Below are 27,457 nucleotides of genomic sequence, written 5' to 3' on the forward strand. Positions count from 1 at the left end.
GCAGGACCTGCTTGTCATCTAGGAAGACTTGGCTCACCCAGGGGGTTTGAAGGTGGCAACATAACAAATATGGGGCTCTCCTTAGATCTACACAGCTGTTAGCAGAGACAGAAACAGTGTGAACAATCACATTAAACGAGGCAATGCCAAAGCGCAGCCAATAACTGGTGTCTGCCTCAAACGCAGCTATATCTGGTACAGGAGCTAGCAGCATTGTCGATGTTATTTTCTGGAGCTTTCAATCTTATATGCTTTATACTAGCTTCCATTTTCAAAAAGAAAGAAGAATCGCTGCCAACACGGTGCTACTTACAAGAGCATTTGGAAGGCAAAAGTTTGATGAGTTCTGAGATTAGCTGGGGCCTCCTCTGTTTTGTGAATGTGTGGACCATATAAAAACTCCTTAACCTTACATAGATTTCAGGATCATTTCAAAATGTTGGTGCCCCAGGAATCTCCAGCTAGAGCTGGCACCTCTATAATTATGCAATGTTCCTATAATGGATTCATTTATAGAAAGATAGTGGACTCCTCACAGGAACTGCTTAACTGAGGCAGACTAATAAGTCATCTAGTCTGGTGGTCTGTACAGTGGCTGGCAGCCCCTGCCCTGAACTGCTATTTCCTAGAAACCAAAAGTGTTAGTTATCTCTAAAAGAAGAAGAGTTAGTTATTGAACCTAGCACCTTATGCAAGCAAACCACATGGACCTTTCCTTACTAGATTGGACTTGATACTCTGTTGGAATCTCTGTAGCAGAGAGGGGGGAAATTACCACTCCCCACCCAGGAATCAAGGGCTCCCTAAATTAATTGGAGATTTGTTTTCCTGGTCTTCGCTAAACTTTAAAAACCACAATGCCATTGTTATCTCTTTTTACCTTAATTGTGTGGGCTTCAAACCTTAATTGTTGTGTTAAGTAAAAGGGTCGTGGTTCCTTGCATAAAGGGAAAGCCACCTATAAACCAGCCCTTTAATTGTTACCATCTCAAGAAGGTGGACAATGAAGTGGTATGGTGTGGACAGTTGTTTACCCCAAACCATTCCCGTACAGTGCTTCTCCTTGAGATCTCAACGGTCTTCAGACTTGTTCCTGTTAAATGGCATACATTCAAGTATAGTTCCAATTATTCCATAACTTCCCCCATTGCCCCATTTATTTTTTTTCAGTCGTTCGCAGAAGAAAATGCAGATGGTTTCAAGAATCTCTTTCTTCGCCATGTTTGTCATGTACTTCTTGACTGCTATTTTTGGCTATTTGACATTTTATGGTAAGTGACTATTTTTGGCCACTCACCTCTTGTGCTTTTCAGTACATTTAGAGAAAAAGAAACTAAAAGGTGTGTTTGTTTGTTTCTGTCTGTTTTCTGAATTTTGTAAATGGTTGAGGTGCTGTTTTCTTGTTTCCTCACCGTGCACAGAAGGTAACGTCAAAATTGAGATATCTTCTGCTTATTTGAAAGTGGCATTTCCTTGGCCCTTGACATCATACTTGCATTCCCAAGTGTTTGGGGGCAGGGAAGTACACAAACCAGAGCACTGCCCCCAGTCACTTCATTCTTAGCAGGAGGGGAGGAACATCTGCCCGGGCCCACTGGGTAGGGATGGAGCAGTTATCCTAGCTTCTTAGCTGGACACTTGCTGTTGCTTAACAAGAAGAAAAAGGAAATGAGAGGTCAGTGCAGTGCAGATGCATCTTCAGAAGTGCCAGATGGGATCTGTCAGTGCATTTTCACATCACTGATCTCCTTGCAACCTCACCCCTCTCCCTTCTGGTAAGCAACTGTGGCCCACCTGCCAGGAAGCAGGTGTAGCACCTCTGCTTCACCTGAGGATCTGCTTCTTCCCCCCAGCCAATTATATGAAAGGAGCAGGGAAAACCTACTATTCATACTTTAGCTTCAGGTTCTTGAGTGAGTAGGAGGGAAAGTGGAGTGACTTGGGACAATAAAGGGAAGGAAAATATGTAGTAGGGAAAGTCGGGTGTCACGGGAGTCAAAGGAGAGAGAGTAGGGGAGAAAATGGAGAGAGAGAAGACAAGCACACACAACACACATCAGATCTAGTAAAAATAGATCCTCTTGAAATTGCATCATAATTTCATGGGTTCTTTCTCCCCTCTCCCCAAAGGTCCACAGCACTCTCAACACTCCAATTTTGCCCCAGGTGCAAAAGCCCCTGGTTGTCCCTGGACTTCAAAATAATCCCGTAACATTCCATTAATTTGAATACAGCGAGTGAAAACAGTTGTATTTATAAATAAAATGACTGTTTAAATTGTCCTAATATCCCAAGTTAAAATAATTTCATGAAATTTTTTTGGTTAAATGTCACTCTTTTTTGCATTGCTTGCGCTTGCAACCTGTTTGATTTAAACCACAGAGCCTAGGACTTGCCAATCAGAAGATCGGCGGTTCAAATCCCCGTGACGGGGTGAGCTCCCGTTGCTTGGTCCCTGCTCCTGTCAACCTAGCAGTTCAAAAGCACGTCAAAGTGCAAGTAGATAAATAGGTACCACTCCGGCGGGAAGGTAAACGGCGTTTCCGTGCACTGCTCTGGTTCGCCAGAAGCGGCTTAGTCATGCTGGCCACATGACCCAGAAGCTGTACACCGGCTCCCTCGGCCAATAAAGCGAGATAAGTGCTGCAACCCCAGAGTCGGTCATGACTGGACCTAATGGTCAGGGGTCCCTCCACCTTTACCTTTTTAACTGAAGCAAATGCTCCAAGTATTTGGGCTCTTTTCCTCTCACTTCCTTGCTGCTTTCAGGCCCAGGCAGATTGGTGGTTCACACCCACCCTGGACATTAGCACAACTGGGAACTGAGCTCCACTGAAATGAATGGGACTTACTCTCTGGCAAGTGTACATCAGGTTTCAGGCCAAATTGGATCTTTGCGGTTCAGTGGAGCATGAGTTAAAACGCTGTATTCAATCCAGCCTGCTTCACCGCCATCCCCGTTGCCTGCAGATTAGTCACTTGTTGTTTGAGGTGGCTCTTGCCAAGTGACAGCTTCTATGAATTAATTGCTTAATTGCTGGAACAGTTCTCTCTTTGTCTTCCCTGCAGAAACCGTGTCGTCAGATCTGCTTCACAAGTATCAGAATAAAGATGACATCCTCATCTTGACAGTCCGTGTTGCTGTCATAGCTGCAGTCATCCTCACAGTCCCAGTGTTATTTTTCACTGTAAGTCTGAGGCTCCTGTTCACTTGGAGATGTCTTACCATTTCCTAGGAACAACTATCAGATTGCTGCATAGATTCATTTAGATTTGGTCCTGCTGACGGTGGCCTACAGTTTAAAATCAACCTCCTGCCCCACCCCCAGAAAAAGTGCAAGTAAACAGTAGCAGTGCCATGAAGTCCTGAGCCACCCCAGAGCCAGGGATTGTGGCATGGATGTTGAAGACCCCCATAACCAGCAGTCCTAGAGTCCTCAACACCACCTCCAAGACCAGCTCTTGTCAGCTCAGGCAGGGAAACTGCTGGGCAGTGAGACAAGTGATAAACTAGCAGAATCTGTCCTGATTGCCCTTAAGTGGCTCAGAACCGCCCCTCCCCATTTGAACTGACCTGGACCTGCAATCATCATCTGAAGCCCTTCTTTGTGTGCCTCCTCCATGAGATGTCAGGAGGGTGGCAACACAAAAACAGGCCTTTTCTTCAGTGGCTCCCCATTTGTGGAATGCTCTCCCCAGGGAGGCTTACCTGTCACTTTTGTTACCTATCAGGCAGAAACATTCATCTTCTTACAGGGCTTTGGCTACATTAAGCAATCTGTAGCCTTTTAAACTCTGGGGGTATTGCTTTTGTTTGCTATTATTCTTTATATTAGGGACGCGGGTGACGCTGAGGGTTAAACCACAGAGCCTAGGGCTTGCCGATCAGAAGGTCAGCAGTTCGAATCCCCGCGACGGGGTGAGCTCCCGTTGGTTGGTCCCAGCTCCTGCCAACCTAGAAGTTCAAAAGCACCCCAAAGTGCAAGTAGATAAATAGGTACCGCTCCGGCGGGAAGGTAAACGGCGTTTCCGTGCATTGCTCTGGTTCGCCAGAAGCGGCTTAGTCATGCTGGCCACATGACCTGGAAGCTGTACGCCGGCTCCCTCGGCCAATAAAGCGAGATGAGCGCCGCAACCCCAGAGTCCGCCACGACTGGACCTAATGGTCAGGGGTCCTTTTACCTATTCTTTATATTGTTGTGTTTTTTATATTGTAAGCTTCCCTGTGATCTTTGGATATAGGGCAGCATAGAAATTTAATTTAAAAAGCATATAAATTAATGCAGGATAGTGCCTGTGAATTCCTAAGTGGGCACTATTCCATTCCACAGTATGGGTTCAGTTAGGCAGCGGAAGGCAGAAATGTGACATATCTTGGTGCAGGAAAATTTTCATCCTTTCCTGTTGTGCGCCTGATTTGCTAAGCTCTATGAGAGGAAGAATGAATTTCATCCTGGCAGAAGAGTAATTAATTTTGACACTAGAACAAATGATGTTAACATAAAAAGCCTGCAGCTGTAATAAATAGCATCTGGTGGAAATGCAGATAGTATGCTTTCTTTCTCTCATACTCACAAACACATTACCATGTCTAACAGTGCAATCCTCCCAAGTAAGTGGTGTTAGGATTGAAGCCTAAGTTCTCTAGAATGAATTTGGAGTCAAACAAATCTTAAGTGTATTATACAATACCATGGAGGGAATTAGTAAGGGAAACTATGCAAATTTTGATTTCAATAGCTCTTTTCACCCCTCTTTACAGGTGCGTTCTTCTATATTTGAGCTTACTAGAAAAACCAAATTTCACTTGTGCCGTCACGTTGTGGTTACGGTGATCCTGCTGGCGATCATTAACTTGTTAGTTATTTTCATACCTTCCATGAAGGATATTTTTGGAGTTGTAGGTACAGTATTCAAATTATATTTGATTAAGAAATGCCTTTTATTCTGGGTCACATCAACTAATCTGTTATAACAAAAACTATGTGCTTGGTTTGCCACAGGGGTAACTTCTGCCAATATGCTGATTTTTATTCTCCCGTCATCACTTTATTTAAAAATCACCCACCAAGATGGATCAAAACTGATTCAGAGGATTTGGGTAAGTTTCAGAGATCAGGAGCTATCTCAAGCTTTGTCCCAGTAGCCATCCCAAAACTAAGTCTGAAACTAGTCCTCCAAGAGCATAAAATATTTCTGCTTGGCTTTGATGAACATTCTCACTTGGTTAACCTGTTTATGAAAATAAGTTCTGCTAGCTGAACTACTTTTCCCCTTTTGGTTCTAGGCCTCTCTCTTTTTGGCATTAGGAGTAATGTTTTCCCTGGTGAGCATTCCTCTCGTCATCTATGACTGGGTGCATTCAGGAGACACTGCTGAAGGCCACTGAAGTTATTGGGACATTAAGAAGAATACATTTCCATTTTGCTACTCACACCAAAATCATTATTGTCCCATTTTGTTAATATGCCCATCCACTCTTTGTGAGTATCCTTCATGAACTGAAAACAACGGAATACCAGTAGGATGCAATGTTCTACTGTGGGTTGCAGCCAACTAAATATTACTCAAGAGTAGTCTCACTGAAATTAATGGATACAAGTTAGTCATGCCCATTGATTTCAGTTGGTCTACTCTGAATAGGACAAAGATTGGCTACAACCCAATCATTTTATGTTACCTTATTTTAAATGTTATCCTTCATGTTCCCACAAGCTACTGGATCAGTATTAAGTTTATGGTGGTGGACAGTACAATTTTGCATACTCATAGATTTGTCCATTGGTTACTGGTGTTCTGTGTGTGGTAACTGACACTAAAATAATTGAGGTTATATACATGCAAATTAATATGTCAATTTGTTTTCAACTACAATCAGTTAACCAGCCTTGATCAAACTATAGCCCACTTCCTGGAGATAAGTGTACCTCTATCTGATTGTTCTTGTCCAGCAGTGTGCTTAGTGGATAGATAATCTACCATTAGGTCACATATGTACGTAATCTATAGGGTCTTTGGTATCTGTGAACAAAGCCTGTACACTATTAAGCCTTAGTAGATCATCCCTACCAGAAGTTGTCTTTTGCACACTCAGTTTGTGAGTTCCATGTATGCATGTTTGGTTTATTTTTAAAGAAATGGTTTGTGTTCAGATAGTTGTCCCCTGGAGATGTGAATAAATTCATAAGGTTGATTGCTGCCAATTATAGAACTGTTGATTTCAGTCTGGAGCTGCGGAGCACTCAGTCTGGTCTGGTGAACTGCTGGAAGGATGTCCTAGAAAAGAAGGGAAGATTTGCCTAGGCTTTGGCCCAGGAGTTTAAAAGCAGGATACACTTCTGAATCACAAATGGTTATGAAGCTGAACATGAACAGACTCAGAACAGGTGTTTGTCTCAGCTAAATAAGTGGTCTGACAATCATTTGAAAGCAATGCCACAAATAAAAGCCCTGATGGAACTTCAGAAAATGGACCTCAGGCCGACCACTGAAAAGTGAGCATGCAGAGCTACGGCAAGCTTTCAGGTGAACAGAGCAGACCCTGTTCCCTCTGAAATTTGCCATTGGTGAAGGCAGCTATCACCAGAACACTATGAAGGATTGCAGTGGAGGTCACAGACAGACATCTTAACTGCCAGCCCTTGGTAGCTTTTGCGTATTGTGTTAGAAATTCTTGCGTGTGTATTTCCTGGTTTGCATTTGAGTTTGTGTGGTGGGTGTGTATGCTATAGTGTAGCAGGCAGCCAGGCTCCACAGGGTTATAAAGTTCACTTGGCTGTATCCCCCCCACCCATGAACCTTACAGTGGAGGCAGGGAAATCTCTCTCAGCCTGACGAGGGAGAAGAGTTGGGTGAGAAGCCACTGCTTAAACAGAGTGGATGTAGGCAACCATTTACCAACTGGAAAGTTAGCGGTTTGCATATATGATGCATGTTGTCCTTTCAAATGATAAGGAGACTCTTACCACATATCAAGTGAAGATGTGCAGGAATTGATCACCTGTATCCAACCCCATTCAGCCTCTGTTCTGATGACAGGCTCTATGGGAATTAGAATCTGTATCAGCAGCCTTCGACTTTTTCAGACCCAGTCTCATCTTTAAACTTAAACTCTTTGTAGATTTAAAAGCTCTTGAGTATTTCTCCAAAAAGCTGTGCCCCGTTTTCTAGATTGCATTGATAACAGTATCACTTGGATTGAAGCTTTCAGGCACTGAAATGAAAGCAAGCAGGTTCAGGGGTGATTGAAGTGTATGACAGATAAATCTCCTTGGTGCCATAGTGATATTTGTAAATTCAAATGTTTAGTTTTCTACACACTACACGCCCACCCACCCCACAAGAACATAAAGCTAAAAGGAGAGTGTACCAGCAAGGCTGAGAAATAGTAAAAGAACTACTGAGGAAGTAATAAGTTCCATCTCAGTGCCTTGTAAGGAAATACAGTTTGAAAACCACCTCAAGCAATTAAATGTAACATGACAGAGAAACTGGGGAGACTTTGTTCTCCAGCCATTGTCCACAGAATACAGAAAGCTGTAACTGTCTTCAGTCTGAAGGGTCACAGGATGATCTTTCCGCATACACAGATACCCCCACACTGCCTGTTAAGCTGCTCCTGAAACTCAAGAGACTAGCCTTCTATTGAGTAGAAGGATCTGTGGTCCATTAAAAAAGAAAAGAAAACAATGACAGGTATGCCTGTGTGTATGTGCGTGCTCTCTTGGTTGTACCCTGAATTACTGCAGTGCCTGTTATCCAATATAGACACCTGTATTTCTTCTTTAAAAAATAAAATAAAATCATTATAATTGCATTTGAGGTGTTCTGCAATGAAAATTTCTGGATCACAGTTATCCACCCTTTGGATCAATCAGTGTTTGTTTTATCCAGTTCAGGCTCTGGGACAATTATCCTACTGATATTCAGCCCACCTGTATATTTTTAAAACCAAAACTCATGATAAACTGTACATATTTCATAGTACTATTTCATAACTGCTTTTATAAATGTTTTGCCTCTTTTCGGAATGCCTAGGACTTTAGAATGTGATATTATTTATCATTTCTGCAAAGTGCTTTATAGATAGCATCTTGTTCATCTGCAAAACCACATTATGAAGTAGGTCAGTTAAGAGTTCCCTATTGCAGAGTGGAGGCCAGGGGAGGGAATGAATTGTTCATGGCTGAGCAAGAATTTGGACTTAGGTCTCCAATTCAAGTCCAGCATTTTGTCCATTAGACTATTTTGAAGGATGGTACAAAAAAGCAAGTTGCTGTTGGGTTCAAACTGACACATAAAACTGTGTACTAGGTTTTGTTTTTGTCTTCAACACTGATGTAAAATGGCCTGGTGATTCCTAGAGACTCTTGGGATTCACCGTAATATTGTGATACGCTTGCAAATAAATTACCAAATGGATGAATAATGGAGAATAATAAGTACACAAGGTGTTAGGGATGGGGTAACTCTCAGGGTCTTGAGATGAGATTCACAGGAACATTGTCAACATTAAATGATAGTCGGTTCCCCTCAGTTTAGGAATAACTAATTTTGGCAGTGGTGTAGCACATTTCAAGCAAAGCCACAACATCCAAGCCATTAATTCATTGCCCAGGCTATCTTGATGATGATGAATTCTAATTAAAGCTACAGCATAATTGATTTTTTTAGGTCACAGTTCCAGCTTTTTGGTTTTCTACACCAGCCTCAATTTACTCCTTCCCTATCCTTTCTTTTGTGCATGTTGATATTGACTAGGAGCTCTGTTTTTATTAACTTGAATTGTTTTAAAAGGGGATGGGGGGGGAATCATGGAATGTAAGTCTATCAACAGCTGCTAGCCATGATTACAAAGCAGAAGCTCCATGTTCCAAGACAGGGAATGCAAATCATTGAAGGGCAAGAGAGAGCTGGTGCCCTTCAGTACCTGCTGGGACGATCTCCTGAAGGCCTCTAATGGCAAACAGGATGCTAGACTAGGTGGGACATTGGACTGATTTAGCAGGAGCTTAATAGCTGGCTATAAAGGTCTTTTCCAACCATAGCTGATAAAGCACAGTACATGTACAATTGCTGTAGAGGATCCAAATACCTCCCCTCATCCCCGGCAGTATGTCTGTTGCAGGAATGTCATGTTTCCCCATCACAATAATTTGTCCCTGGGGTTGGGGAGAGAAAGGGAGGGGGAAAGCAATGGGTAGCAAAACTTGCTCCCCGTTGCATTGCATATAACGTTGCAATATTGCTTGACAACCAAATACAATCCGGATGAAACACAGACAAGGATATTGCATATGCCTTTCCTTGGTCCCCCAGTTCCACAAACTTCTTTCTGAACTTTGGACAATATCACAGTAGAATGTATTGGCTTAGGTGGGTTTTTATAAAACCTCTCAGATCTCCTCTGTCCAGGGATCTTTCTTTATTCGGAAGTGAGCATTCCTGAGAGTGCTTGGCATCAGGAAAGCATTTCCTTTTGTTTTGGTTTTTTTAAAAAAAACAATAACACAAAACTGAATGTGCCCGTTGTTTCTCAATGTAAGGCCTTCTGTTATCAAATGTGATGATAACATTGAATGCCTTTGTCAAACACAGGGCTGGCAGGACCTTGATACTCACATGCTGTACATATATCCCCTAAGTCTGATTTTTTAAAAACAGCAGCAGCAACAAAAAGAATCTATGCAGTTGTGTTGTATTGTAGGAAACGTTTCATTTGTGTATGTATATATATATATTGTAAATAAATAGGATGCTTCTATTTTTGCAGTTGTGTATTCCGTAAAATGAAAGTGCTGAGGTAGTCTGTCCATAAGAGTTATTTAAAAAACAAAAAAAGTGTTTGTAGCCAAATCTGAATAGTAGCATCAAAGCCTTAGCTCTCGACTTCACTGAATTTGTCCTCTCCCACTTTTACTCTGTCCAGTTCTATTCTACCATGTAATGAAGTTGCCTAAAGCAAATCCTAAGCTTATATAATGGTATTGTTTACTGTAACACATTTCTAAGAGCACAACTCAATGAACTGCCATACTTTGCTACTATCTGCCATATATTTCTCTTTGTTAACTGGAAGTAAAATGTAAAATGTAATTCTTTTGCAGTGCCCTCTAACCTTCTATGAATCTATGCTGTGATACAGAGCTTCATGTGTGCTTAGATGTGTCCATAAAGAAAGAAACTACCTTATATTGGCTCAAACCATTGGCCCATGTTTACCCATTTCTGTCTGCTCCAAACTGGCAGCCGTTCCACAAAGTACAAGGTTGAGGTTTTCCTCTGCTGCTTGAGATCCTTCAATTAGAAGTGAACCTGAAGCAATATGCATGCGGTCCACCCGTGCGCTTGTGGTTCATCCATCTCCTACATACAACATTTCCAGTCCCCACTAGACACCTTAGCTATACATTGGGAAGGGGGGCTGCTTGCAGACTCAACCACAATAGATCTTCAAATCAGGATGCTTGAGTGGAATCCATCAAGTTCTGCTGTTGACCAGACTCCCATTTTAAATGCTCTTGTATAAGAAACAAACAAAGGATATTAACAGCAACGGATGCAAATGGAAAAACTTCCATGTTGCGTAGTGATTTGTGGCCAACAGTGCAACCACTAAGCTGGAATACTAAAGGATCCTCAAATGATGAAATTCTAAAGACACCATAAGAAGTAGCAGGGTGGGTAGGTGGGTGTGAAGGCAGCCCCTGTACAGAGCAGGCGATTTTATATACTGTATTTTTTGCTCTATAAGACTCACTTTTTCCCTCCTAAAAAGTAAGGGGAAATGTGTGTGCGTCTTATGGAGCGAGTGCAGGCTGCGCAGCTATCCCAGAAGCCAGAACAGCAAGTGGGATTGCTGCTTTCACTGCGTCGCGATCCCTCTTGCTGTTTTGGCTTCTGAGATTCAGAATATTTTTTTTCTTGTTTTCCTCCTCCAAAAACTAGGTGCGTCTTGTGGTCTAGTGCGTCTTATAGAGTGAAAAATACAGTAAAATGTCAACACTGCTTATTAATCTGGCACTGGGTTCAGTACACTATTTTGAGGGCAAATGAGTTGCAGGGGCAGGGAGTGGCATTTCTTTATTGTCGCTTGTGCCCACCCAAAAAAGCTCTGAATCACAGCCTACAAGTAGGATCAGTTTTGTCAAAGATAGTTCAAAGAAGCACTGAAGGCCATTTTGCTAGCAGCATTGATTGTTTGTTCGGTCTGTTTGCTGGGACATAAGCCGGGCCTTAAGTAGAACTGTGCTATGTGGCAAGCTGACTGTGTGCTCTCAGCACAGCGATGAATCTTACCAGCTGAATTGGTCCTTCATTTACCATATTTTTTGCTCTATAAGACTCACTTTTTCCCTCCTAAAAAGTAAGGGGAAATGTGTGTGTGTGTTATGGAGCGAATGCAGGCTGTGCAGCTATCTCAGAAGCCAGAACAGCAAGAGGGAGATTGCTGCTTTCACTGTGCAGCGATCCCTCTTGCTGTTCTGGCTTCTGAGATTCAGGATATTTTTTCTCTTGTTTTCCTCCTCCAAAAACTAGGTGCATCTTGTGGTCTGGTGCGTCTTACAGAGCGAAAAATATGGTAAATTAAAATTGTGGTCACAAATATCTTACGTAACATATTTTTAAAGCTGGAGTACCTTGTTATTCAGTATTTCAGTGTTGTCCTACTGATTTCCAATGGATCGTTATACATTTACCAGGCTTATTTTGTGAGTATGAAATGGCAGGACCTGAAGCAGCACAATTTTCAAACGAGCACAAATATCAAATGTAGGGGTGGGGGTATGTAAGCTCTTGCTTTTTAAATTACTGTATTGTTTATTCTCTAGTGCTGCAGATAATCCAACAAATTTGGTTTAAAAAGTGAAAAATATCCCATTAAGAACTGAATGTACATTGTTTACATTAAACCAGTTTTCTAAAGTCCTAAGCTATGTTTTAAGCTGAGTGGTGTCCACTCAGGTTATTAAAAAAATACTATTAGAAACATTTTCCTCTGGCTTCTGTGTCATTGTTATCTGTGCTGTTCATATTTAATGATATACATGTAAATGGTGATCTGTGTAATAAAAACAATGTAATTCTGGAATTTTCTGTTTTCAGTATAATTTTTAAATATAAAAGTATGGTCTGAAACAATTAGATGCATTAATTTTAAGAGAAGATTTAGATCCATTAACCACACTTTGAGTGTTAATGCCCTAGTGTTCGTCAACATGGGAGTGAGGACACAACACCTAGTCTTTGAAAGAAAAGTGCAACCATTTGTAGTAGCAGCCTGTTGTCTTGTAGACATTTTGGACTACAAGTCCCATCATACCCAGCGGGAGTTGTAGTCCAAAATGTCTAGAAGGGAACAGGTTGTGGAAGTCTGGTCTACAATAATTGGGTCTTCACTCACACAGCTGTACACAAAAGTGCTTTGCTGAATGCTGTTTTAATGAAAAGCAGGGAGCAAGGTGACTTGACACATCCCAGATACTGCCCTCATGTTGACCAACGAGAGCGTTAGCTTCAAAACAGAGCTTCAGTTGGAGAAGCTGAAGTAGCAGTATTGCTATGGTTCTCTGCCTTGGTCAAGAAGGAAAATGCAGGAAATGTATGCTGCACAGTTTTGTCAAGTTTAACCTTCATCCTGAACCAGCTCTGAAATGGATAACAAACCAGGTATCCAGGAAGGATATGATGTATGATGGCAGATCAACAACTGGTCATCTGCAACCTTTAGGATGGTGACTAAGGTCTTTGTATTCCAGGGGGTGTTTGAGATGACAGGAATTGCTGTCTGCTCAGATGAAGCTTTTATGGCTCCTCCTCTGGGAATCTTTGATCAGGTTTGCTATTCTGAAACTTCAGCCTTCATTTTAGCTGGCCTGGCATCATATTTGGGCAGCTCCTGAGTCCCAGGCTGTCTAGTAGGTCCTGCCTGCCTGCCTCTCCTCCCTCCATCCAGTGGCACTGCCACCAGTAGTACAACCAATAGGACTCACCTACAAAAATGACGATAATAAGAGAAAACTGATACACAAGATCATTGACATCTCAGTGTTGGTGCACAAGTTATTTAGATATTCAAAGGTGCCCAGTGGTTGCATACGCTTGCAAACAATAAACAGTTTTAATTGTGGGAGAAAGGTAGATAATTAAATCCTCCAGCTCTCCTCAGCCCTGCTCCCATCAGTTTTAACCAAAACATACCCCACCTCCCCTCCCCATTGCTTAAAAACAGTCACTAACAGCATGATCCTAAACATATCTATGCATAAGTACATCCCATTTAGTTCAATGGGGCTTGTTCTCTGGCGAATGTGCTAAACCATGGCTCTGTGGATTTTGTTGCGCTATAGCTCTTCTTATCTCTGACTATTGGTTATGCTGGCAGAGACTGATGGAAATTGGAAGTCCAACAATATTCAGAAAACCACAGGTTCCCTACCCCTGGTGTACAGGATTACAGCTTAAAGGAACTGGCTGGTGGCCCTCTGACTGGCACCAGCTCTCCAGGATTTTAGACAGATTTTCTCCCAGTCCTACCTGAAAGGATTGAAACTAGGACCTTCTGATCTGTTGCCCTTCCCCTTAAAGAAAGGGTATCTTCATATAGGAAAAGCCTTATCTAGTTCCATGTCAGCCTCAAGAGGCAAGTCTGTCAGCTTCCTAAAGCAGTGTTTCCCAACCTTGGGCCTCCAGCTGTTTTTGGACTACAATTCCCATCATCCCTTGCCACTGGTCTTGCTAGTCAGGGATGATGGGAGTTGTAGTTCAAAAACAGCTGGAGGCCCAAGGTTGGGAAACACTGTCCTAAAGATTCTCAGATTCTGATTGACAGTTCCAAGAAGGTAATGGGGCTGAACAATGAATTTTCTACGGGGAATATCTAGGCATATTCCCATAGCTCTGAAGCCATAATTCTGATCCGAAGGACAATTTAAAGGTAAATATGTGGACAAATGGACATATTAATGGACCAATCTTTCCAAACATTTTTAATTTTATCACTGAAGCTATAGTCTTAACTCCTGGGAGAAAGTCCCATGAAATGTAGTCAGACTTACTTCTGAATATGTGGTTTGAATTGTGCTATGAGGTAGAACTCCTTGCATTTATTCTTGTTTGTGAAAGTTCATTGGTGATGTGCAATAACCGTAAAGAACTGGTTTCTCCCACCCCTTCACAAATGCAGCCTTTCAAAGCTTTGTTTAACCAAGACTTTTCAAAGTAGACTGCTGAAATGGATGATATCCACTTTGATTAATTTCCCCCTTCCAGCCATTTTTGTTGTTGTTTACTTTGATTGGGTGGAGTGCTGATTACCTCATCTATTCTAATTAGTACATTGTGGATGGCTTCCTAAAGCAGTGTTTAGGTTAGCAGAGATGATTCACTGGAGCAATGCCCTATTTTTCATGGACTTCTGCTTTCATTGAGGCTGTGTTTCAATGACGCAAAATTCACATTTGTCTTCTAGTTTTCTTCACCACAAGAGTGTAACGAAAAGCATTCTCCCATCCAATGCCAATCTTTAATTAGACTTTGCAAGTCTTAAAATGGATTTTCTCCCCTTACTTAGTAAGTCATGAGGCTCTATGCTTCCTCTAAGCCTATAAAGGCAGAATTTTCTTCTTTGTTGCTTTTCATTTTATAAAATCATTTGTATTCTGCCTCTCTGAACATAGCCCACAGTGAGCAGCAAACATAAAAAAATGCATATAAAAAATAAGAACATCATCTTAGGTAGCATCTTAGGCCTCATGAGGCTGAGAATTTATTCTGGTGAAATGTCTAAATGGTTATTCCGGCAAAGTTAACGAAGTTCATTTATTTGTCTGCAAAGCTATTTTGACTGCAAGAGCTGCTGTTCTATGTCTGATTGAGTGCAGGGAAATAACTTTGCTTCCATGGAAACAAATCTCGCCTGCTGATGGTGAGTAGATAGGCTAGCAAAGTTTTCCCATACATTTTTTGCTATACAGATCAGCCTTACTCAACCCAGTGTCCTTCAGATGTTTGGATCTAGGACTCCCATCTTCTCCAGCCATAATGGCCAATGGTCAAGGTTGGTTAGAGTTTTAGTCTTGAAGCACCTGAAAGGCACTAGATGGTGGAAGCCTGATATAGACAAATATATCATTACATTGAGTTCTAGCCTTAAGCATCATGGAACAATCACTAACTCGGTTTCTCTTTTAGTAGCCCAACAATTTCCTCATGTGTGACTAAGGATATCTGAATTCTAGTGTTGTTATATTTATTTTCCCAATGGTTCATTACTCCCCCCCCCCGCGAGTTGCGGTTTCTAAAAAAAGCAGCTGCAATAGCTTTTCAGTTGTAACAGTATTAGATAAGAACTTGAGTATTGTTTGCTCTCTTCCTAGAGACAAATTATGTTGTGTATATTGATATCTTTGGGGTAACTGAACAGGCGTCATTACATACGTCAAACTACATCCTTTAATTGCAATGAGTAAACTGCAACATGAACTCCAGGTAGGAAATGTTCACTTCTCTAGAAGAACAAACTTGCCCTTTGCCAAAAGAAGGGACGGAATATGTCAAACATTTCTAATATTTGCTCTCCAAAGTTATTTAACAGCATTCTGGTCACATCACTCTACTGTATAAATGTGTTGTGCAGAACTTTGTTGTTACATCTTATTAAAGAACTGAGCCAAGAAATCCATACATGTTAAATATCACATAGCCTGCTGTTTCATCAGTGCTGGTTTGGTAAAAAAAAAAAAAAAGTATAGCAGAAAGGATAATGAAAATAGGAAAAACGTTTTATATGCAAATATATACTGGTATGTAGGGAAGGATGCAACTAAAAACTAATCATCTAGCTAAAACATATATTTTGCAACAAACACTGTGCAGTCTGCACTCGACCTGAACTGGGTCTCACTTGCCACCAGTGATGTTTGGAAGCTTATGGACAGGCCTAATGAAATGTTGATACAAATTATAGTTATTTCTTTGCAGATATATGACCACAATGTAACAATTGTGTAGCCATTAAGTATATTTTTATCATCTCAGAATGATCATGTCTTGTTTAAAGTCTGTTTTCCTTGTTTCCTTTATTTTTAAGCAATTATGTAAAAATTGATTTAGAAAATTGTTTTACTTAGGGGCCCCTCATAATCTGTAGCTTACAGTAGCATCATAAGCAATAAAAATGCTGTCTGGAAGGGCCCTTAGGCTACAATCCCATATAGCTGTATCTGGGAGTAAGTCCCATTGAACTCATTGGGTCTAACTTCTGAGTAGATATGTATAGGAATGCACTATTAGTCTGCATTCAAAATGGTGGGAGCAGTTTATTTTCTTTGGATAACCTTCCAGCAGGTTTCTTAAGAAAGCTGGGCTGCTCTCATTTAAATTAATAAGCAAATTCTCAGGAAACATGATAAACTGATTATTGTTGGACTTTGATCTCAGTGAGCAATTAACTGGCATGCTTCTGGCAGGGGTCAGCAAATTTTTTCAGCAGGCGGCCAGTCCACTGTCCCTCAGACCTTGTGGGGGGACGGACTATACTTTTTTGGGGGGTGAACAAATTCCTATGCCCCACAAATAACCCAGAGATGCATTTTAAATAAAAAGTCACATTCTACTCATGTAAAAACACACTGATTCCCGGACCGTCCGCGGGTCGAATTTAGAAGGCGATTGGGCCAGATCCGACCCCCGGGCCTTAGTTTGCCTACCCATGCTATAGGGCCATGTTCTTCATGCAAGAAGGTAATCCAAAATGTTCCCATCTGACGCAGTAAGATCCAGAGATATTGACATAAGCGGGAAACATTATTTGCTTTATTGCAACATCCTCCTTGGCATTTTTTAAAAAAGAAAAGCTTTCTTTTCACATCAGCCAAACAAAGGTTATCTTGGGGAAATGTAAATAAGAAGCTACACGGTAGTTTAGAGTTTCACTTATATCCATGACAATTAATCAGAAAATAGGACCAAACTCATTTAAAGTTTTTTCATGACTGTTTTACAATTCCAGTGGTACCTCAGGTTACATATGCTTCAGGTTACACACTCAGCTAACCCAGAAATAGTGCTTCAGGTTAAGAAATTTGCTTCAGGATAAGAACAGAAATGGGCTCCAGCGGCACGGCAGCAGCGGGAAGCCCCATTAGCTAAAGTGGTGCTTCAGGTTAAGAGCAGTTTCAGGTTAAGAACGGACCTCTGGAACGAATTAAGTTCTTAACCCGAGGTACCAGTGTAATCTAATAAGAGCTCCAGAGAAAGTGATGTAGCAACCTGACACTGCTACAATCTGACTACTTGTAGAAATGGTGCAGCATGTTGTCTGTGGGCAATGAGATTCCCTAATTCAAACCTCGCCTCCAGCATAAACACACACACTAAGCAGTCATAAGGGTGAATTATACACAGCCTTAAATACATCCTTGCATCCAAAGTCTGTGGGGTATTCCGTTGTATGTTTAACCCCTTAGGTAGAATTCCCCTCTCTCAGTGGCCATTTTGGGGTTGTGTGAAAGAAGTTGTATGAATCTGCACTAACCAACCGTCTTGTGTCTCCCCCCCCCCCATCCCAAATAAAATTGCCATTCAATGGAAAATGAAGTCATGCTAGTTATCACTTGATTTGCCTCTTTTTCATATATATATATAGTTACACTGCATAGCTTTTCATTCAAATGGTGGCCCCGGTGTGAAATAATATAGCAGTCTTTATATCTGTAACAATGCACACATAGACATTCCAGAAAGGAAGCAGCTAAAGTAAGCAGGATATGGTAGAATTTAAAGAAATAGCCCTGATATAATACACAGATGTGCATTGTGTCATTAAATAGTAATCAATTTAATTTCCAGCTGTGCTCATTTTGGAGCTTCAGAAAGGTGTGAAGAATCTCTGCAGTTACAGTGAGCTTAGATAATAAGTCTATTAATATTAGGCAGGCAGCTTAGTTGTACTATTTTTGATGCCTGCTGAAATCTTTGGCTAGGTTTTCCCCTTGGCTTTTAAATGCAGAATTTGGCTAAATAGTTTCATTAACTGGCTTACATTGATTATAGCCCATTTCTAAACACGTAGCATCTCTGACTGCAAACAAGAATAACCCTCTTTCTATGGAGCAGTATCATATTTTGTGACACTGTTTTGGCACATGAGTTGGTCCAACCCATGCCAAGAAGATTTTATGACCCACAAACTTACGCTCTCACTAAATTTTAAATATGTTTGTCATTCACAGTTGACAGGTTTGTAAGAGAGAACCCCATACAAAATATCTTATTAATGGTGTGATGTACTGCCATCTTGTGGCAGCATTTCTGCAACAGAGCTTCAGGATTCTACAGTGTGAAAATCACATAAGAAATTTCACTGAACAAGAGACCACAATAAAATAAGGATATATATCCAACTAGCAAAGTACTGAATGTTTCTTTTATCCCAGTGGAGCCAGAAAATTTTCCAGTGTGTAGCATACACAGACATTTTATTTTCATTTTCATTGTCTCAACTTTATCTTGTTGTTTGTTGTTGTTTAGTCGTTTAGTCGTGTCCAACTCTTCGTGACCCCATGGACCAGAGCACGCCAGGCACTCCTGTCTTCCACCGCCTCCCGCAGTTTGGTCAGGCTCATGTTTGTAGCTTCGAGAACACTGTCCAACCATCTTGTCCTCTGTCGCCCCCTTCTGCTTGTGCCCTCCATCTTTCCCAACATCAGGGTCTTTTCCAGGGAGTCTTCTCTTCTCATGAGGTGGCCAAAGTATTAGAGCCTCAACTTCACGATCTGTCCTTCCAGTGAGCACTCAGGGCTGATTTCCTTAAGAATGGATATGTTTGATCTTCTTGCAGTCCATGGGACTCTCAAGAGTCTCCTCCAGCACCATAATTCAAAAGCATCAATTCTTCGGCAATCAGCCTTCTTGATGGTCCAGCTCTCACTTCCATACATCACTACTGGGAAAACCATGGCTTTAACTATACGGACCTTTGTTGGCAAGGTGATGTCTCTGCTTTTTAAGATGCTGTCTAGGTTTGCCATCGCCTTTCTCCCAAGGAGCAGGCGTCTTTTAATTTCGTGACTGCTGTCATCATCTGCAGTGATCATGGAGCCCAAGAAAGTAAAATCTCTCACTGCCTCCATTTCTTCGCCTTCTATTTGCCAGGAGGTGATGGGACCAGTGGCCATGATCTTCGTTTTTTTGATGTTGAGTTTCAGACCATATTTTGCGCTCTCCTCTTTCACCCTCATTAAAAGGTTCTTTAATTCCTCCTCACTTTCTGCCATCAAGGTTGTGTCATCTGCATATCTGAGGTTGTTGATATTTCTTCCGGCGATCTTAATTCCGGCTTGGGATTCATCCAGACCAGCCTTTCGCATGATGAATTCTGCATATAAGTTAAATAACCAGGGAGACAATATACAGCCTTGCCGTACTCCTTTCCCAATTTTGAACCAATCAGTTGTTCCATATCCAGTTCTAACTGTAGCTTCTTGTCCCACATAGAGATTTCTCAGGAGATAGATGAGGTGATCAGGCACTCCCATTTCTTTAAGAACTTGCCATAGTTTGCTGTGGTTGACACAGTCAAAGGCTTTTGCATAGTCAATGAAGCAGAAGTAGATGTCTTTCTGGAACTCTCTAGCTTTCTCCATAATCCAGCGCATGTTTGCAATTTGGTCTCTGGTTCCTCTGCCCCTTCGAAATCGAGCTTGCACTTCTGGGAGTTCTCGGTCCACATACTGCTTAAGCCTGCCTTGTAGAATTTTAAGCATAACCTTGCTAGCGTGTGAAATGAGTGCAGTTGTGCGGTAGTTGGAGCATTCTTTGGCACTGCCCTTCTTTGGGATTGGGATGTAGACTGATCTTCTCCAATCCTCTGGCCACTGCTGAGTTTTCCAGATTTGCTGGCATATTGAGTGTAGCACCTTGACAGCATCATCGTTTAAAATTTTAAATAGTTCAGCTGGAATGTCATCACTTCCACTGGCCTTGTTATTAGCAGTGCTTTCTAAGGCCCATTTGACTTCACTCTCCAGGATGTCTGGCTCAAGGTCAGGAACCACACTGCCTGGGGTGTACAAGACATCCATTTCTTTCTGGTATAGTTCCTCTGTGTATTCTTGCCACCTCTTCTTGATGTCTTCTGCTTCTGTTAGGTCCTTTCCACTTTTGTCTTTTATTATGGTAATCTTTGTACGAAATGTTCCTTTCATATCTCCAATTTTCTTGAACAGATCTCTGGTTTTTCCCATTCTATTGTTTCCCTCTATTTCTTTGCATTGCTCATTTAAGAAGGCCTTCTTGTCTCTCCTTGCTATTTTTTGGAAATCTGCATTCAATTTCCTGTATCTTTCACTATCTCCCTCGCATTTTGCTTGCCTTCTCTCCCCTGCTATTTGTAGGGCCTCGTTGGACAGCTTTCTTGCATTTCCTTTTCATTGGGATGGTTTTAGTTGCTGCCTCCTGTATAATGTTAAAAAAGGGAAAAGTTGACAGCTATGGGTGGGATATAAATGTAATAATAAAACAAATAAACCAACAAACCAAATAATACATTCTTGTGTTTTGAGATTTTCAGGACACTGTGTTTCCCCCTTCCTTCCTGGGCTGAGTGGACATAAGATATGGGTGAATATGTCCTCACGCCTCATATAAACACACTCTGTCATTGGAATATAGGGTTGCTCAGTTATAATTCTCCTTATCTTAAGTGTTTTGAGTGGACAACAATTTTATATAAGGCGTGAAGGGCAAGGACATCTATTCCCAAGGAGACAGCACAATCAGTACAAATAACATGACACAGATTAGTGCCTGAATGACAATCTGCATTCTTGTTGGGAGACTAATGTCTCCCGAGGAGTTAACACTATCTCATCCCCCCTCCACAAGTTTATAAATATAACATAAATCATAGATAATTATTTCACATCCTGTTTCCTTGTTGTCCTAAACACAGGAAAGCTTTTTCTTCACAGCTATTATTCATGCTTGTTAATAATAAGAGTGTGCTTTTGTCCTCAAGCCTTCACAGCTATATGTATCCAGCACTACTGAGCAGCAGTTATTAACATCCATGAAAACCTATATAATTTATCCAGTGACACCACAGATTCTGAACCCCCCCCCCCAAAAAAGTGCAAAGCAAAATAGAAACCTGCTATCTCCTGATATTAGATATTCTCCTGATAAATGAGGTCTTCTCAAAAATCACTCCATAGTTTGCCATTTAATGTCATTGTCAATTTTGGTGCAATCCAAACTCCCTATCAGCTGGGCCAAAGGAGTTTAGGAAATGGTGCCACAGGTCCCACCCTAGAAGAGGGGAGCTCATTTAGAAATCCCCCTCTGCCATCAACAGAAGTCCATCCACCTGCGCACAGACAGGTTGGTGCATAAGAGCCACACCTGCCACATCCCAGAAAAGGGATGACCTGGGATGGGGGCAGGACATACTGGGAAGAAGCCTGCAATCTACCACATCCAAACCCACTTCAGACCACATATATATAAGATGCACTAAGCATCTTCAATCTTTTCAGACCCACAACCCATTTTAACCCAAACATGTATTTGGAGACCCATTTCTTAAAATTTAACCATATAGCTGGATGTTGATAGCGCTCCTGTTGTCACCCACATTGAATCAGGTCATGACCCACTTGTGGGCCCCAATGCATCAGCTGAAGACCAGTGTTCTATACCATCAAAAGACATGGTGCACAGGGCCCCACTTCATAGAAAACAATAGACTAGGGCTGTGAGAAAATTGGGGGCCCATCCCACTTGCTAGTCACACCCATGCTCCTCTCCATATGCAGCAGAGCCCCATGGCCAATCAACAGATGGCACTGGCAGGATATCAACCCAAATGCACCAGCCACAAATCACATGATGCCTCTCGTGGCATGGAACTATGCCACACACACTTCTTATGGGGACTTTGAGCGCCAGGAGGGGGCACTATTGTGGAAGGGCATGAACACTGGGCACTTGGTGGAAAAAATACCAGCTTTTGAGCAAGTTTGTTTCTTCAGCACAGGAACAAACACTGCTATTGCTGACATTTCCTTCCCAAGCTTCACTCCCAAGCGGTCACCCAGGCGTCAAGCAATGGATGCTGAACACTTGCAGGCCCCAAGCATATGTGTGGACATGCTCCGTCTCTTCTCTCCTGGTGGAGAGGGAGAACTATGCTGGCTTGCCATGCCAACACCTGGAAATCACTTCTCACAACCTTCACTCCTGGCTCCCTGCCTGCACCCTCTGCTGCAGGGCTGGGGAACTTGTGCCATGCTTTGGCAAGGTGAGAGACAGGGAATACAGTCTCACGCCACTAGGAGTCACCCTGCAGCACTCTTGTTGCAGAGCCTCGCAGGCTTGGCAGGAGCAGCCCCCGCTGCAGGATCACATCACCCAGGAGGATGGGAAGTGCAGTCAAGCCAGACCAGAGCAAGGGGACTCCAAACTCAGGCAGCCCCTGCAAGACAAAGGGAACCCCAGCAGAGCACAAAAGAGCAGGAGAGAGGGAGCACTCAAGCCTGAGGGCAAGGAGGGCAGCTCAGCACAAGACTACTAGCAAAGTAGCAAGAACTGAGTGACCTAGGATAAGAAAGCAAATAGAAATCCAGTGGAAATCCACAGCCAGTGGAGTTGGGAACACAGTGGCAGGAGGTGGCTTAGACCATGTGGGGACTCTGTGCGGAAGTATGTGTGCAAAGGCAGGCCGAGGTTGTAAGGCTGGGACAACAGCAGGCGGCAGAGGGCTCTGTGATGACAAGGGATGGGGAAACAGAGGGCACTGCGAGCTTGTAAGCAAGGTCTCCCAAGGGTTTATTGGCTACCAGAGGGCATTAGGTTTTGCAAATGCAGGTTCGGATCCTTTAGCTCAGCTGTGAAGTTCCTTGGATGACCTTGCACCAATCAGAATCTCACCATTTTATCCTATACAGCTGCATGCAGGCGGCAATGCTAATCTGGCTTCCTCAGGTGCCAGCGTGAGAAACGAAGTCCTCACACCTTGATTACAAATATCTATGGTAGGTATGGGTTACGTCAGGGGTCAGCAAACTTTTTCAGCAGGGGGCCAGTGTATGGTGTAGTGGTTAAGAGTGGTAGACTTATAATCTGGTGAACCGGGTTCGCATCTCCGCTCCTCCACATGCAGCTGCTGGGTGACCTTGGGCTAGTCACACTTCTTTGAAGTCTCTCAGCCCCACTCACCTCACGGAGTGTTTGTTGTGGGGGAGGAAGGGAAAGGAGAATGTTAGCCGCTTTGAGACTCCTTCGGGTAGTGATAAAAGTGGGATATCAAAGACAAACTCTTCTTCAGACCTTGTGGGAGGCTGGACTATATTTTGGAGAGAAAAAACAAATGAATTCCTATGCCCCACAAATAAACCAGAGACTCATTTTAGATAAAAGCACACATTCTACTCATGTAAAAACACACCGATTCCCGGACCGTCCGCAGGGCGGATTTAGAAGGCGATTGGGCCGGATCTGGCCGCTGGGCCTTAGTTTACCTACCCATGGGTTACGTCTTTGCCAGGGCAAGCTTTGGCTCTCAGTCTAGAAACCTGGGCAGATATGTCACCTCACCTGCTGTATTTTTATGCTGTGAACCACCGTGAGATCTACTGATGAAGGGAGCTATAAAAATGTAATAAATAAAAATATATTCCTAATCTTTTAAAGTTCTGGTGCCAGGGACCTTCTGCATGCAAATCATGCACTTTGCCATTGGGCTGCTCCCACCATTCCAGTTAAGGAGCAGATCATGTAGGGTTGCCGTACACCCTCTTTTTCCAAGACACATCCTCTTTTTCATCATATAGTGATCCATAGTTAAAAGTAAAAGTTGGCAAACATGTGCTCTTTTTTGCTCTTCAGAATACAGCAACCCGGAAGCTGAACATTTTGACATGCAGCCTCTTAAGGTTGCAATCCTATATCTGTGGGTGGGTGGGTGGGTAAACTACCAGATGCCCTTGGACTAAAACTCCCATCACCTGTGACCGCAGTGGAGGCTGCCTCGGGTGCCAACTTTAATAAAATGGGGGGGGGGGAGGTAAGCCCAGCCCCACATAATAAACCTGGTCACCCACACACTATTTGAATGGCAATATTTATCATCTGGACGCGGGTGGCGCTGTGGGTTAAACCACAGAGCCTAGGACTTGCCGATCAGAAGGTCGGTGGTTCGAATCCCCTTGACGGAGTGAGCTCCCATTGCTCGGTCCCTGCTCCTGCCAACCCAGCAGTTCGAAAGCACCTCAAAAGTGCAAGTAGATAAATAGGTACCGCTCCGGCGGGAAGGTAGACGGCGTTTCCGTGCGCTGCTCTGGTTCGCCAGAAGCGGCTTAGTCATGCTGGCTACAAGACCTGGAAGCTGTACGCCGGCTCCCTCGGCCAGTAAAGCGAGATGAGCGCTGCAACCCCAGTTGGCCACGACTGGACCTAATGGTCAGGGGTCCCTTTACCTTTACTTTATCACCTGGGGAGGAGGACAGCCGTCACAAATATGTTGGTGGCGGGGGCAAAGGGACCTCGGCCCCTAGGAGTGGGCTCCTTTGCTGGGGGCTGATGGCAGCTGGAGTCCCACAATAATCTGGGGGTGAGCCATCCCCCTCAGGTGGGCTTGCTTCCGAATGGACGCGCGTGAGGTGGCGCCGTGACGTGTCCCGGTCACGTGAACTGTCTCGCGTGAGCCCGTTTCTCACGGTTAACGGCCACAACTGCCACGGAGCCAAAACCAGATTTGTTGTTGTTGTTGTTGAGCAGGGTGGGAGGGGAGGACTGTCAAATCCTTCAAGAGGCCTCCACTTGCATCAACAGCCTACAATGCAACTTTAAAAAATAAAGTCACCTGCGCAGGGAACACCATGACGGAGCAAGAACTCTGCCGCTAGTCTTTCTTTCCCTCTCTCTCTCTCTCTCTATATATATATAGACTAGCGCCCACTTCCCCAAACGATTCAACTAAATCTCTAATTCGGGATTACGTAATGCTCCCGTTTGCGCCTGCTCTTTTTTTGAGAGAGAGAAATGGTCACAGCGTTTGCGCATGCGCCTCACTCCTGTTCTCTTTCAGCCCTCCCCTGCTGGGGACCTGGAGGACCTTCCCAGAATGCCCCTGGGTGGCGGCAGGGACCTATCTTGCTTTGGGTCTCGGTGGCAAGACAGCGCCGCGCGCCTGCGAGCGCCGTCACGCTTAAATCCCCACCTACCAACCTTCTGCGTAGAGCACTGATTGGGTAGCGCCGCCGTGCGGCGTTTTTCCTCTCTCTCTCTCTCTCTCTCTCCCCGGGTAGGGAGGGAAAGTGAGAGTGAGGAGAGGAAAGCGGAGGAGAGGTGCGCGCGCGCGCTGCTCCTCCTCGTCGTCTACCGTTGCCGCGAAGGGACATGTGACCGGCGGAAAGCGGGCTCTGAGCAGAACGCGCTGTGGAAGCGGCCTGCTGCTGCTGATTCCTCCTCTCCCGCCTCCTGCTGTCGCCGTCGCCGCCGCGCGAGGCCTTTTCCTCAGCCCGGCGGAGTTCGCGCGCGCGCGCGCGCGCGCCACGGAGGCGCCGAAAGGCCCAGAGCCTCCATGTTGGCTCCGCAGTAGCCGGAGCCCCTTGACCGCGCGACCTGCTCCTCCGTCCAAGCCGCTCGCTCCGAGGCGCCGCCAGGTAAGTTGAGTCGGCTTCATTCGACGCGCGGGGAAGGAGGCGGCGAGGCCGGCGCTGCGTGCGTGTGTGTGTGTGTGTGTGTGTGAGGGAGAAAGAGAGAGCGGAAGGGAAACAAAGAGGAAAGCGCCGACGGCCAGGCCTCGTCCGCTTCCCCTCACGGAAGCTGCCCCGGCCTATTTCCTCGAGGCTCGGCGGGGCCTGGTGGCGAAAAGGCCGCCCCCCGCTCTCCCGCAGCACCTCGCCTTGGTCCAGATCGTGGCGGCAGGGGCCTTTGGAAGCTGGCGGAGGAGGCTCCGTGGTCGGGCCCCAAGCAGGGAAAGAAAGTTTCGCTGCCGGAGGAGGAGGAGGCGGAGGAGGCCAATCCCGAGGGCTCCCCTCGGTGCGCAGGAGGAATTTCTCCTCCAGGAGCGAGGCTTTGCTGACGCTTCTCGTCGTAGCCGAATAGCCAGCCCGTCCCGGGCAGTCCTTTGTTTAACAATTTCTCTCTCTCCGACACACACAAACACGCCCGCACGCACCTCTTGTTTGCGGGCTGGAGGTCACGGCGAGAAGTTGTTAATCTTTGGCCTCTGGACTCCGCGCAGAGCCAGGAGAGGAGAAGTTTGGCACTTGCGTTTGAATTTGCTTTTAAAGATAAACGACTCCCCCGCTTTTGTGTGTATGCCGTTTGTGGGATTACTGAAAGATGCCTTGTGCATCGAGCGTATGGAACAGGCGTAGGCAAACTCCGGCCCTCCAGATGTTTGGGAATATAATTCCCATCATCCCTAACTAACAGGACCAGTGGTCAGGGATAATAATTGTAGTCCCAAACATCTGAAGGGCCGGAGTTTGCCTATGCCTGGTACTGCCTGGTACAGAAGATAATACTTGGAAGGGTAAAGCACAGAGAATACTATTGAATTCCGTTACCTGAAAGAGGTGTTGGAAAGGTGTTTGCAGTGTTTATGGATACACAAACTATCTGGCCAAGCGAAGAAAAAGGTTAGAGAGTATTAACTCTTAGTTGTCTATGGTAGATGTTTATTTAAGGTACCAGGAAACTTTCACTTTCTCTTTCCTGGAATACAAGAATAAGGAGTTTGCTTCTCAAACCTTTTGTGTATTTTCTTTTGGATCGTTTTGAGAGTGTTTTGAAGCAGCCAAGACCTGATCATAGGATCCCTTGACACATTTGATGCAAGTTGTGTTTGATATTCCGAATACCTCTTTGTTGTAGTTGGGTATGTAATGACAGTCGTGGTGTCTTCACATTCATGAATGAAAATGCCTATTGGGATGGATCTTTGTGCGTGTCACAGGCTGTTCTTTTGAACTGAAATGATCACGTGTGTGTAGTCTGAAGGATTCTGTACTGACACAAATGTCTCAAACTTCATTGTCCAATGCACATACAATGTTGATGCTTTTCTTGCTATTACTATTATCTTCTTGTTATTATTTATTAAACTGCCCTTCTTCTGAAGATCACAGGACAGTTGCATGTTTGGCTGCTCAGCAGTTTTTAAGGAAATGTCAGGATTGATATGAACAAGACCTATGATTTGTGAATCACTGTCTTATTAGGGTTTCAGCTCTCTGTCTAGCATGCCACAGTAGGGGTGAAAATTGAGCCCTTCTAATCAAATGAGAGGAGGGAGGAGGCTGACCTGGCAGAAGGTGTGTGTCTGTAGGGACAGGTAACATGAAGGGCCTGGCCAGCCACAGGTTTCCTGTGCCTGATCTACTGTCCTGTTATGGGTTCTGTAACTGAAAGTTGCATAGCACATGTCACTCTGGAGCAATTCAGTGTC

The 27,457-nt window shown here is 43.8% G+C and overlaps 2 protein-coding genes and 1 long non-coding RNA gene across 6 annotated transcripts in view; 2 read left to right on the forward strand and 1 right to left on the reverse strand.

Moving 5' to 3' along the window:
* Positions 1-7,816, forward strand: part of SLC38A1 (solute carrier family 38 member 1) — a 41,432-nt gene extending 33,616 nt beyond the window's left edge. For both annotated transcript variants that reach the window (XM_081878026.1, XM_081878027.1), the window contains 5 exons: positions 1,171-1,271; positions 3,070-3,188; positions 4,763-4,904; positions 5,004-5,101; positions 5,288-7,816. In XM_081878026.1, coding sequence (XP_081734152.1) covers positions 1,171-1,271; positions 3,070-3,188; positions 4,763-4,904; positions 5,004-5,101; positions 5,288-5,389 — 562 coding nt within the window. In that variant the 3' untranslated portion in view covers positions 5,390-7,816. The remainder of the gene's footprint in view (positions 1-1,170; positions 1,272-3,069; positions 3,189-4,762; positions 4,905-5,003; positions 5,102-5,287) is intronic.
* Positions 6,699-25,217, reverse strand: LOC309350873. Its single transcript, XR_014160540.1, has 2 exons — positions 24,491-25,217; positions 6,699-7,213 (listed from the first exon to the last, which is right to left on the reverse strand). It is a non-coding gene; the product is annotated as an uncharacterized lncRNA (long non-coding RNA).
* A 299-nt stretch (positions 25,218-25,516) lies between these two features.
* The window catches only part of SCAF11 (SR-related CTD associated factor 11), a 35,805-nt gene continuing 33,864 nt past the window's right edge, over positions 25,517-27,457 (forward strand). For 2 of the 3 annotated variants that reach the window (XM_081877805.1, XM_081877806.1), the window contains exon 1: positions 25,518-25,664. The gene's annotated coding sequence lies outside the window, so the exon portion shown is untranslated. Of the gene's footprint in view, positions 25,665-27,457 lie in introns of all 3 variants that reach the window. The other variant, XM_081877807.1, reaches the window with a different exon arrangement.

The sequence above is a fragment of the Podarcis erhardii genome, assembly GCF_964252035.2.
Source record: "Podarcis erhardii genome assembly, chromosome: 10".
Taxonomy (NCBI): domain Eukaryota; kingdom Metazoa; phylum Chordata; class Lepidosauria; order Squamata; family Lacertidae; genus Podarcis; species Podarcis erhardii.